General features: G+C 43.5%; 1 protein-coding gene across 7 annotated transcripts in view; it reads right to left on the bottom strand.

Annotated features, from left to right (window-relative positions):
• The window catches only part of Tbc1d22 (TBC1 domain family member 22), a 96,380-nt gene that overhangs the window by 52,390 nt on the left and 30,299 nt on the right, over nt 1-13,691 (bottom strand). For 3 of the 7 annotated variants that reach the window (XM_068392123.1, XM_068392121.1, XM_068392124.1), the window contains exons 2-3: nt 2,711-2,761; nt 2,278-2,328 (exon numbers count right to left, since the gene is read on the bottom strand). The exons of 1 other annotated variant lie outside the window; for it this stretch is intronic. In XM_068392123.1, the coding sequence (XP_068248224.1) occupies nt 2,278-2,328; nt 2,711-2,760 (101 nt within the window). In that variant the 5' untranslated portion in view covers nt 2,761. The remainder of the gene's footprint in view (nt 1-2,277; nt 2,329-2,710; nt 2,762-13,691) is intronic. 3 more of the 7 variants (XM_068392127.1, XM_068392126.1, XM_068392122.1) reach the window with 1 other exon arrangement.

Here is a 13,691-nt window from a genome sequence, read left to right as displayed (position 1 = left end):
GCTTTTAAGAAATGACACTTGACGAGATGAATTTCTGGGGAGAAAATCCTTTTTGTTTTTGAAAAATCATTGTTACAACAAATCCACAACAGAAATTACATAGTCTGAATCGCAATTTAATAGCGATGGTTCAAGCAATGACTGCCCCATAGAAGTCTGATGTGATCTATAGGTACCATGAAGATTACTGGGGATGAAGATCGCAAATAAACTAAGGCTCTGAGAAGGATGAGTAGGCTAATCCTATAAAGTATGTAAATAAAATGATCCTTGGTAAATACTATATGCTATTTCAAACCATTCAAATTCTTTGTATGAAGTACGTACACTATTATAAAAAGTATACAATATTCGCACGGAATGTAGCGGCAAGTGATTACCACTAATCTCAAAAAAAAAAAAAGGAGAGAAAGAGAGAGAGAAAGGAAATGTGAGAAATTAGCTGATGATTCCCTCCAGATCAAAAATGAAGTAATTACTGAATTACAGTATTATAATTCTTATTATTATTATTACTTGCTAAGATATTATAATTCTTATTATTATTATTACTTGCTAAGATACAACCCTAGTATATAACCCTCTTGTAATACTGTACTGGTCCTAGTTTGTCAATATTCAACCATTTATGGGCTACAACCCTGAAAGAATAATTAGTAAAGTTCACAGTCCTTAAAACTATATTGACTTTAACATTGTTTAGAAATGAAAGAAAAGAGACCTCTTGATTTCTTTGCAATTTCAATATTCATCATCTTGCACCATGTTTTAACAAAAATATTACTGGCCAAGCTAGTAAGAGAAGTAGTTTCAGAAATCTGCCTTCTGAAACAGTTCATGGAAAGAAAGAGTCTAGGTGTATCCTTTTACAACTTTACAGGACAAATTGTTCCTATAGCTGCATTGCTGACATAAAGAATGACACTACTCTGAACTTACAACATGGCTTATTCTTAAACCCACAGCAAACATGCTCTATACTTTACTTAGAAAATACTAAAAAAAAATAAAAGAAACATTAATAACGGAATTATGAGCAAAGAAACAACTATGAAAAACTTGCTAGCATCATCTAGTCAAAGTTAGCAAGAGATGATTTGAAATACTAACCCAGCTTCAAGCAAAGCTGTAACCAAATCTACCCAAAGGGTATTACACCAAAACACTTACTCAAAGAGGTGTTTGGGATGATACTTACCTAAGGGACACATCATACATGCCATAATATCAACCAAAGGGTCAAAACACATACAGTACCTTCCCTAAGAGCAATGCTGAGTACAGAATTTATGGTGCACTTACACTTGCTTGTGTCAAACTCTACTGCCAATAACATCATTAAAATAAAACATAAAATATCCTACTTAACATTACATGGACAAAATTGCAAAGACTATAAGTGGAAAATGGCTCTGGAGAAGAAATTGACAAAAGATGAGTACATGCAAGAGCAAGGTGATCTTGAGGTCCATAGCAATGAGTGGTGTGCATAAGTGAAATAGGGAATTCCTTCTTTGTGTGAAAAATGTAACCTCTTGAACATCTCACATCAACCATAAAAATGTCAGCAAGTCACAAGTCTCTGGCAAAGGAGAGCCATATCAAATGGTTGCTGAGGAAACTTTCCCATGATGATAGTATTCTTCAAAATTTCTAATTTTTCAGCCACTCTATAATACTTTCTTCCCGTAATGACCCAGCGTTTTATTTTCACAGGACGACTTACAAAGAACCTTGCCACCATTACATCAGACTTACAAAAGAGTTTTCATGTTATGTATGAAAGCATCAGTTTTTTCTAAATCATAATCATGCCACATAACAGAAGCAAGTCCCACACAAGCACTAAAGGCCCTATTTACAATATTTTCAGAAAGCTAGATGGCCAGCTACACATTAGTTTTATATTTTACAAGTGGAATACACCTAAACACCAAAAGGGATGACAGTACTTTTTGAATATGTGCCGGATCCCAAAGAGAAAATCATACAATAGAGGAGCTAATATACAAACCTAAATGACAAATTTATCTTTCTTTTGATACCTTATAAAAGCACCAAAAGTAAAGATCAACCACATGGAAATGAAGACAAATGGGTGTCAGGTAAGGGTTCTGGATGACTATCAATCATGAAATGTGGTCACCTCCCACAGACTTGCCCTCACCAATTTTATAAGCAGCTATGTACATTACAGTATTAAAATAATAAAATGGATAATGCGTCTCCCAAGATGCAATAAAATCTGTGCCAGTCAAAACATGATTAATTTCTGACCTTTCTTGATTACGATACTGCCACTGCACTACATCTCCCAGCAGGTTCACACTAGAAGATGAAAGTGAAGAGAATCTGTATCAGATGCATAATAGGGACTCTAAATGAAAAAAAAAAAAAACTCAAGGAACCTGCTCTCACTTGGCGTGAATAAGATTGTAAGATTCACTTTCATTGACATGAATAAATACTATCAGCAATATTTTGAAGTAACTAAAAAAAAAGTCACTCTACACAATGCTGCACAGCTATATCGAAAGGCCACTTGCAAACACTGAAAAACAAAAGTACATGTATTTATGAAGTGTGTACACTAACAAAATTTGTATGTAAAAACAACTTATTATAAGTGCATGTAAACTAAATGTTAAAAGAAGATACCTTTCTACTCTTGAGACTAATAGAAACCCTTGTTTTAAAAAGACTTTCTTACCTAGGAGAACGGGTGATGGGGGGATGCATGGCACCATAAACAGCTCGCATGCTATAGAGAAAGAAAATCTCATTTTAGGATTATAAAAGTTAAAAGAACAGTTTTAGACTACAGGTAACATTCAAAGATTATGTAAGTAGCATCTGAAAAAATTATGCCCATGATAGAAATTTTTACAAAGCTAACGTTGTTTACAGCTATGTATGTTTAATTGGTGACTGGTGTACAGTACATTAGAGTTTCAAAGGAGGTACTTTTTCCTGAAATGCCACAGGCAACAATTCTTACATCTAGAAACAAAAAAGGTCAGAAAAGTGCTAGTATTTTCATCAACTTTTCCCACCAGCTTTGTCAGCTTCATTTAACAGTGTCTTCTGTCCTTTGCTAAGAATAGGATTTGGTTAATGCAAAACAGTAAACCAATGGTAATGCATCATCAAAAGTGTGCCAACATGATATCCGATGGGTCAACCACAATACAAATAACATTTTAAAAGCAATTTGTATTTTTCTTAGTTATAGAAACCTGAGTCCTTTAAAATGTTATTTTCATTAGTAAAATAAATTTTTGAATATACTTACCCGATAATCATGTAGCTGTCAACTCTGTTGCCCGACAGAATTCTACGGACGGGATACGCCAGCGATCGCTATACAAGAGGGGGGTGTACTCACCAGCGCCATCTGTGGCCAGGTACTGCAGTACTTCTTGTCAACACCACCTCAATTTTTCCTCGGTCCACTGGTTCTCTATGGGGAGGAAGGGTGGGTCAATTAAATCATGATTATCGGGTAAGTATATTCAAAAATTTATTTTACTAATGAAAATAACATTTTTCAATATTAATCTTACCCGATAATCATGTAGCTGATTCACACCCAGGGGGGTGGGTGAAAACCAGTGTACATGTTAATCAAGAAGCTAAGTATCCCGTATTTCATATTATCAGTTATTCAAAATAACAATGAAATTATAAGTACCTGGTAAGGAAGTCGACTTGAACCATTACTCTGCCTTTAATAAGTTCGTCTTCCTTACTGAGCGCAGCGTTCCTCTTAGGAGGCTGAACAACTCTAAGGTGCTGAAGTATAAAGGGCTGCAACCCATACTAAAGGACCTCTACACAACCTCTAACCTAGGCGCTTCTTAAGAAAGAATTGACCACCCGCCAAATCAACTAGGATGCGGAAGGCTTCTTAGCCTACCGTAACAACCCAAAACAACAATAAAAGCATTCAAGAGAAAGGTTAAAAAAGGTTATGGGATTAAGGGAATGTAGTGGCTGAGCCCTCACCTACTACTGCACTCGCTGCTACGAATGGTCCCAGGGTGTAGCAGTTCTCGTAAAGAGACTGGACATCTTTGAGATAGAATGATGCAAACACTGACTTGCTCCTCCAATAGGTTGCATCCATAATACTCTGCAGAGAACGGTTCTGTTTGAAGGCCATCGAAGTAGCCACAGCTCTCACTTCGTGTGTCCTTACCTTCAGCAAAGCAAGGTCTTCATCCTTCATGTGAGAATGAGCTTCTCTAATCAGAAGCCTTATGTAATACGAAACTGCGTTCTTGGACATAGGCATCGAAGGTTTCTTAATGGCACACCATAAGGCCTCTGATTGTCCTCGTATAGGTTTTGACCTTTTAAGATAGTACTTTAGAGCTCTGACAGGGCAAAGAACTCTCTCTAGCTCGTTACCCACCATGTTGGAAAGGCTAGGAATTTCGAATGATCTAGGCCAAGGACGTGAAGGAAGTTCATTTTTTGCCAAAAACCCGAGCTGTAAGGAACATGTAGCTGTTTCGGATGTGAATCCTATGTTCCTGCTGAAGGCGTGAACCTCACTAACTCTTTTGGCTGTTGCAAGGCAGACGAGGAAAAGTGTTTTGAGAGTAAGGTCTTTGAAAGAGGCTGACTGGAGAGGTTCAAATCTAGGAGACATAAGGAACCTTAAGACTACGTCTAGATTCCAGCCTGGAGTGGACAAGCGACGTTCTTTAGAGGTCTCGAAAGACTTAAGGATGTCCTGTAGATCTTTGTTGGAGGAAAGATCCAAGCCTCTGTGGCGGAAAACTGTTGCCAACATACTTCTGTACCCTTTGATCGTAGGAGCCGAAAGAGATCTAACATTCCTAAGATGCAACAGGAAGTCAGCAACTTGGGTTACAGAGGTACTGGTAGAGGAAACTGCATTGGCTCTGCACCAGCTTCTGAAGACTTCCCACTTGGATTGATAGACTCTGCGAGTGGATATCCTCCTTGCTCTGGCAATCGCTCTGGCTGCCTCCTTCGAAAAGCCTCTAGCTCTAGAGAGTCTTTCGATAGTCTGAAGGCAGTCAGACGAAGAGCGTGGAGGCTTGGGTGTACCTTCTTTACGTGAGGTTGACGTAGAAGGTCCACTCTTAGAGGGAGAGTCCTGGGAACGTCGACCAGCCATTGCAGTACCTCTGTGAACCATTCTCTTGCAGGCCAAAGGGGAGCAACCAACGTCAGCCGTGTCCCTTCGTGAGAGACGAACTTCTGAATAACTCTGTTGATGATCTTGAACGGCGGGAATGCATAAAGATCGAGGTGGGACCAATCCAGCAGAAAAGCATCCACGTGAACTGCTGCCGGGTCTGGGATTGGGGAACAGTACAATGGGAGCCTCTTGGTCATCGAGGTAGCGAACAGATCTATCGTTGGCTGACCCCACAAGTCCCAAAGCCTGTTGCACACGTTCTTGTGAAGGGTCCATTCTGTGGGGATGACTTGACCCTTCCTGCTGAGGCGATCTGCCGAGACATTCATATTGCCTTGAATGAATCTCGTTACCAGCATGAGGTTTCGACTTCTTGACCAAATGAGGAGGTCCCTTGCTATCTCGTACAGCTTCCTCGAATGAGTCCCTCCCTGCTTGGAGATGTACGCCAAGGCTGTGGTGTTGTCGGAGTTCACCTCCACCACCTTGTTTAGCAGGAGGGACTTGAAGTTCATTAAGGCCAGATGTACTGCCAACAACTCCTTGCAATTGATGTGAAGCGTTTCCTGTTCCTTGTTCCATGTTCCCGAGCATTCCTGTCCGTCCAAGGTCGCGCCCCAGCCCGAGTCTGATGCGTCCGAATAGAGATGAAGATTGGGGGTCTGAACAGCTAACGAGAGACCCTCCTTGAGAAGGATGTTGCTCTTCCACCACATGAGAGTAGTCTTCATCTCTTTGGTAACAGGAATAAAGACCGCTTCGAGCGTCATATTCTTGTCCCAGTGAGCTGCTAGATGGTATTGAAGGGGGCGGAGGTGGAGTCTCCCTAACTCGGTGAACAGGGCTAACTATGACAGGGTCCCTGTTAGACTCATCCACTGTCTCACCGAGCATCTGTTCCTCTTCAGCATGCTCAGGATGCACTCTAGGGCTTGGTTGATTCTTGGGGCCGACGGAAAAGCCCGAAAAGCTTGACCCCGAATCTCCATTCCCAGGTAAACGATGGTTTGGGAAGGAATAAGCTGGGACTTCTCTAAGTTGACCAAAAGACCCAGTTCCTTGGTCAAGTCCAAAGTCCATCTGAGACTCTCCAGACAGCGACGACTTGTGGGGGCTCTTAAAAGCCAGTCGTCTAAATAAAGGGAGGCTCTGATGTCCGCCAAGTGGAGGAATTTCGCAATATTCCTCATCAGTCGCGTAAACACCAGAGGTGCCGTGCTTAGGCCAAAACACAGGGCTTGGAATTGGTACACAACCTTTCCAAAAACGAATCTCAGAAAAGGTTGGGAGTCTGGATGAATGGGGACGTGAAAGTAGGCGTCTTTCAGATCCAACGAGACCATCCAGTCCTCCTGCCTGACCGCTGCTAGGACCGACTTCGTCGTCTCCATAGTGAACGTCTGCTTGGTGACATAAGCATTGAGCGCACTGACGTCCAGCACCGGTCTCCAACCTCCTGTCTTCTTGGCCACCAGGAAGAGACGGTTGTAGAAGCCCGGGGATTGATGATCCCGGACTATCACCACTGCCTCCTTCTGTAACAGGAGCGACACCTCTTGATGTAACGCTAGCCTCTTGTCCTTTTCCTTGTAGTTGGGAGAGAGGTTGATGGGAGAAGTGGTCAGAGGGGGATTGCGGCAGAATGGGATCCTGTAACCCTCCCTTAGCCACTTGACAGACTGGGCGTCTGCACCTCTTCTTTCCCAAGCTTGCCAGAAGGTCTTGAGTCTGGCTCCTACAGCTGTCTGGAGAGGAGGAGAGTCAATGTTTGCTTTTCGAAGACTTGGTACCTTTCTTGGACCTGCCCCTGTGACCGTCTGGGCGGGTACCTCCTCGGCTGGGGGCTCTGCCACGAAAGGGCGGAATAAATCTGGTAGCAGGAGTATCAGCCACTGGGGTGCGGTAAGTTCTTGGTACTGAAGGTGCAACCTTAGCCTTCCGTGCTGAAGAGGCCACGAGGTCATGCGTATCCTTCTGTATAAGAGCCGCAGACATTTCCTTGATAAGATCCTCAGGAAACAGGAACTTAGAAAGAGGAGCAAAAAGTAACTGTGACCTTTGGCAAGAGGTGATACCAGTGGAAAGGAAGGAGCAAAGTTGTTCCCTTTTCTTGAGGACTCCCGATACAAACATAGAGGCAAGTTCGCCGGAACCATCGCGAATTGCTTTGTCCATACAGGACATGATCAGCATGGCCGAGTCTTTGTCAGAAGGGGCAGTCTTCTTGCTCAAGGCCCCCAGGCACCAGTCGAGGAAATTAAAAATTTCAAAGGCGCGAAAGACTCCCTTTAAGAAGTGGTCCAGGTCAGAAAAGGTCCAGCAGACCTTAGAGCGTCTCACAGCCGACCTTCGTGGAGAGTCAACCAAACTTGAGAAGTCAGCCTGGGCAGAGGCAGGGACCCCCAAGCCTGGTTCCTCTCCCGTGGCATACCAGACGCCCGCCTTAGAAGTCAGCTTAGGAGGCGGAAACATAAAAGACGTCCTTCCCAGTTGCTGCTTGGACTGCAACCAATCCCCTAACATTCTCAAAGCTCTCTTTGATGATCTAGCGAAGACAAGCTTAGTGTAGGCAGACTTAATAGGTTGCATGCCTAGAGAGAACTCGGATGGAGGAGAGCGAGGGGTAGCAGAAACAAAGTGTTCAGGGTATAACTCTCTGAACAGAGTTAGGACCTTGCGAAAGTCAATGGAGGGTGGCAATGACTTGGGTTCCTCCACATCAGATGAAGGATCATCCAGGTGAGCAGCTTCATCCTCAGAAACCTCATCACCTGAGGGTTGAGAAGCGAGAGGTAACGATAAAGCGGTATGCTGAATGGCTGAATCCTGAAGAGCGGGTGCATGCGCACTTGCGGATTCATCCTCAAGTCTCTGCTGAAGAGGATGAGGGCTGGTAATGACAAAGTCATGAGGCTGGGATGAAGGAGGTTCTGCGGGGGTCTGAGGAGCAAGCGTGGTGAGAGGCGAATGCTGTAAAGCATGAGGCTCATGCTGCATAGTCTGCGGTTCAAGTTGAATGGGAAGCGGCTCAAGCTGAGAAGAATGTGGTTGCTGCATGCGTTGAGGTGGCTGTCTCATAGCATGAGGTTCCTGCCTCAAGAGTTGCGCTTGCCTCAAGGGTTGAGGTGGCTGCGCAGAGAGAGGCTCTTGTCTCACGAGTTGAGGTTCTAGCCTCAAGAGTTGAGGTGCTTGCCTCGAGAGTTGAGGTTCTCGCCTCGAGGAAAGTGGAGGTGGCTGCCGCAAGAGTTGAGGTTGCTGCCTCAAGGATGGTGGAGGTTGTCGCACCGCAAGAGGTTGCTGCCTCGAGGATGGTTGCAACGCATGAGGCTCCTGCCTCAAGGGTAGAGGAGGTTGCTGCAAAGCATAAGGCTCCTGCCCCAAGTGTTGAGGAGGTTGCCGCGTGGCAAGAGGCTCCTGCCTCAAGGAAAGTGGAGGTTGCTGCACAGCGCTGGTATCTGGCAACTCCCAATGCGGCAGCTCACGCATGGAGGTAGCTTGAGGAACCTCAACATCATACGTCTGGCAGGCTGGACTGCGCAGAGGTGGAGGAGCGCTCGCAGGAGGAGGTGTGTTAACCTTCTCTGCCTGAAACTCCTGCATCAACACCGCAAGCTGCGACTGCATAGTCTGCAGCATAGCCAACTTGGGATCAACAGAAGTTGAGGTCTGTTGAGGCATAGCTTTAACAGAAGTTGAGGTCTGTTGAGGCATCGCTTTACCTCTCTTAGGAGGCGTGCAGCCATCCGATGACTGCGGCGAGTCCGAACTAGCCCAGTGGCTACACCTGGGCTGTTGGACTCGCGCGGTCTGGACCTTACGCTTAAGAGGCCTTGAGACCTGGGTCCAGCGTTTCCTCCCGGAAACATCTTCTGCAGACGAGGAAATTAAGGGCTCAATCGTCTGAGAGTGGAAGTGACGATCTCTATAAGATACGCCCGCAACCACTGAGGATACTACTGTGCGCCGATCAAGGCCTGCCGAACCCTTTTGCCCTTCGACATTGCTTCTCCCCTGGGCTTGGGAGCTTGCAAGAGGTCCCGGACTGGGAGGACGACTGGCACGCACAGAAGTATCCTCATGCGCAACACTGACACTGACACTAGGCACAGCACTGGCACTACCACTTCCCACTGCACTTTTCACTTTAAGTTCCTTGACATCTGCCAAGAGAAACTTGTGGTCACTCACTACCGACTCCACCTTATCACCTAAAGCCTGAATGGCACGTAAAACATCCGACATATCAGGCTGAGCACTAATAATAGGTTCGGGGGTAGCCACTACAGGGGGAGGAAAAGGTTGAGGATCATGGGGGGAGGAATAAAGCAAAGAGCGAGCAGAACTCCTCCTAACTCTCTCCCTCTCTAACTTAGTCGTATACTTGAGGAATTGAATAAAATCAAATTCCGAAAGCCCGGCACATTCCTCACATCGATCTTCCAACTGACAGGATTTTCCCCTACAGTCGGAACAAACGGTGTGAGGATCAACCGAGGCCTTCGGAAGACGCCTAATACAAGTCCTAACACTACATCGTCTTTGGGTAGGAGCTTGAGAATGGTCGGACATCTTGAATCAGAGAACAGTCAAGGGGGGTTTCCAAATTAAAGCAAAGATCGTTATACCATTAATCAAAATCAATCCAAAAGCTATCTAAGCTAAGGGAAAAGCTTCCTGTATAGCGAAAGCTGAAATCTCAAGAGCAATACTTCACCAAAACCGTGAACAAAGACTCCAAAATCATAAGCGTATCCATGTAGGTCTTGCCGGAAGCACGACAGAGGAAAAATTGAGGTGGTGTTGACAAGAAGTACTGCAGTACCTGGCCACAGATGGCGCTGGTGAGTACACCCCCCTCTTGTATAGCGATCGCTGGCGTATCCCGTCCGTAGAATTCTGTCGGGCAACGGAGTTGACAGCTACATGATTATCGGGTAAGATTAATATTGAAAAATGGGAAATGTCTTCAGTGCAAGCTCAAATGAACTTTGAAAGAGGCAGTTAATGACAGGTGGTGTGCATGGGCGGACACTCATAACAAAGAATCTTCACTTTTGACCTCCAGGTCATAAAGGAGAGGGGTGGTTGACATAGGAACTAACTTTAAATGACTCGGGCTTGTATAGATAGGAAAAAACAAATTACTACTGAAATTTGTTAATTGTTCCAACATGTATACAATCCTTTCATCCAATACACTTAACTGAACTGTTTAGTTAATTTTCTTACATGGAATATGCCAGTCTCCCGTATCCCGTAACAGAGAGAGGGAGAAGACTCCAGCAACCCTTTATCTGTCCATCATGCAGATGAGTAAGCTGATAAGGCCAGGCTTATACTTGGTGTGTATAGCTGGACACAGGAATTCCGGGCACACCACACTCTGAGGAAGCGCATCCTGTTGTACCCTCACTTTAAAGCAAGTAACTAAATAGATAAGTGTAAGGAGAGATGGCATCTGTGGTCAACAGGGATACATACAGGTACTCTCCCCTCGGTTCACTTCCTCAGAGCTAGGTGTACCAGGAACTCCTTTGTCCAACTGTACCTAGTACATGGTCAAAGAAGGAATCCTTCTCCTCAAGAGGGACACAGTCTAAAATGAAATATCAGACGTATGATGACCAATGGGTTTGGTATTCATTTCACTCTCCTCTTCCTCGTTTTGGGATGATGGAGAACTACTGCACTTGTTATATATCTAGTTTAAAAAGAACGGTGCTCAGAAGTGTAGCTTACCAGCATCAATGTTGGATCTAGAAAGTAATGGTACATCTACTTCATCCCCAAGAGGGGAAAAAGAAAAAAGAATCTAGATAAAAATTAGTATTTGGAGAAGCGATAATTGCTTACCGGGAATACATTTTTTGCAAGCAAATATTCGATCTTATTTGTTGCTTCATTAGTACCTATAAGTAGTTTTCAACCAATTAAAATTTCATAAAATCTTATGCTCAAGTACCTATATGTTTTACGAGTCCTCTCAATTTTCAATAGAAGATATCAGTTTTAAAATAACTGCCTAATCAGTAATACTGTATGTGCTGTGATGATTCTAAAGCTTTAATTTTCCACGCAACTTTGTAGCAATTCTTTTAGTAATCCCTTCAATTAGAATTCCCAGCCAAAAAAAGCAAATGTAAATTTAAAGCCACGATTTTCTTGAAGAAAAACATACATGGGCCCTTTAGCCATCCTTCCCAAATTTTCGTCATGGAATATATCAATTGGGACAAAGCTAAAGGAAAAACACGGGGGAAAAATGGGGGCAGCCGCCATGCCACATAGAGCATTATGAGTAAGGTTAGGATAGAGTGAATTTCTATTTTCCATGGTTAAGTAGGGGATCAAGGAAACTGAACTCCCCCTGAGAAGTTAAGAACATGATATACTAGGGTAGGTTAGGTTTGAACACATTCTCTACATATTTTATAAATTCAGACACTCTAAGCTAGATTCAGTGGGGAACCAACCCCTCGGTCAAGTTAGGTTTGAATACATGACAATAGAGTGATTTTCCTTCTTCCCTGCAGCCAGTTCCTCCAGCGAGCATAAAATATGGACACCAACTAACCTAAACTTTCCCCCCTAACCTAACCTACAAGCTGTGTCCTTACCTACTTACCTAACGGGGGGGGGGGGGGGGGGGGCTAATGACCCCTTACACTGCCGTATTCTTAGCCAGCCGTCATCATACATGCAGGTGGCCGCTATCATACATACACCACTGGTGCTTTATTAGCACTTGCAGGGTTGATACCAAGTGCAGATGTAAACTAAGAATTTTCAACTGATTATAGCAGGAATTATGCATTTCTTCTCAAAATGGTATACTGTAATACCTTTTGAGATTCCCAACTATAAAGGACCAGTTTTTCACTGGGGTTAACCCTTAATTATTATATATAGGGGTATCTATAAACGAAGTGTGAATTGTACCCACAATAATAGTCAGATATAGAAAAATGTTATTTTCATTAGTAAAATAAATTTTTGAATATACTTACCCGGTGATCATATAGCTGTCAGCTCTGCTGCCCGACAGAAAAACCTAAGGACAAAATACGCCAGCGTTCGCTATACAGGTGGGGGTGTACATCAACAGCGCCATCTGTCGAGCAGGTACTCAAGTACTCCATGTCAACACAGAACCAATTTTCTCCTCTGCCCACTGGGTCTCTATTGGGGAGGAAGGGAGGGTCCTTTAATTTATGATCACCGGGTAAGTATATTCAAAAATTTATTTTACTAATGAAAATAACATTTTTCAATATTAAACTTAGCCGGTGATCATATAGCTGATTCACACCCAGGGGGGTGGGTAGAGACCAGCATTATGTGTTACATTAAGAGCTAAGTATTTTGTATTTCATTTTAGCAGTTATTCAAAATAACAAACATAAAATCAATAAGTACCTGGTAAGGAAGTCGACTTGAACAATTACTCTGCCTTTTTAAGTACGTCTTCCTTACTGAGCCTCGCGATCCTCATAGGATGCTGAGCGACTCCTAGGAGCTGAAGTATGAAGGGTTGCAACCCATACTAAAGGACCTCATCAAAACCTCTAATCTAGGCGCTTCTCAAGAAATGACTTTGACCACCCGCCAAATCAAGTAGGATGCGAAAGGCTTCTTAGCCTTCCGGACAACCCAAAAACAATAATAAAACATTTCAAGAGAAAGATTAAAAAAGGTTATGGAATTAGGGAATTGTAGTGGTTGAGCCCTCACCCACTACTGCACTCGTTGCTACGAATGGTCCCAGAGTGTAGCAGTTCTCGTAAAGAGACTGGACATTCTTAAGATAAAAAGACGCGAACACTGATTTGCTTTTCCAATAGGTTGCGTCGAATATACTTTGCAGAGATCTAATTTGTTTAAAGGCCACGGAAGTTGCGACAGCTCTAACTTCGTGTGTCCTTACCTTCAGCAAAGCTTGGTCTTCCTCATTCAGATGGGAATGAGCTTCTCGTATTAACAGTCTGATAAAATAGGATAAAGCATTCTTTGACATAGGCAAAGATGGATTCTTAACTGAACACCATAAAGCTTCAGACGGGCCTCGTAAAGGTTTTAAACAGAACTTAAGAGCTCTAACAGGACATAAGACTCTTTCTAGTTCATTTCCAACCATACGATAAGTTTGGAATATCGAACGATATTGGTCAAGGCCGAGAAGGCAGCTCGTGTTTGGCTAGAAAACCAAGTTGTAGAACATGTAGCCGTTTCGGATGAGAATCCGATGTTCTTGCTGAAGGTATGAATCTCACTAACTCTTTCAGCTGTGGCTAAGCATATCAGGAAAAGAGTCTTAAAGGTGAGATCTTTCAGGGAGGCTGATAGTAGCGGTTCGAACCTGTCTGACATAAGGAATCTTAGTACCACGTCTAAATTCCAACCAGGTGTAACCAAACGACGCTCCTTCGTGGTCTCAAAAGACTTAAGGAGGTCCTGTAGATCTTTATTGTTGGAAAGATCTAAGCCTCTGTGACGGAAGACTGATGCCAACATGCTTCTG

The sequence above is a fragment of the Palaemon carinicauda genome, chromosome 18, assembly GCF_036898095.1.
Source record: "Palaemon carinicauda isolate YSFRI2023 chromosome 18, ASM3689809v2, whole genome shotgun sequence".
NCBI lineage: Eukaryota > Metazoa > Arthropoda > Malacostraca > Decapoda > Palaemonidae > Palaemon > Palaemon carinicauda.
The sequence above is the reverse complement of the archived record's forward strand: the minus strand, read 5'-3'. Positions and strand labels throughout refer to the sequence as shown.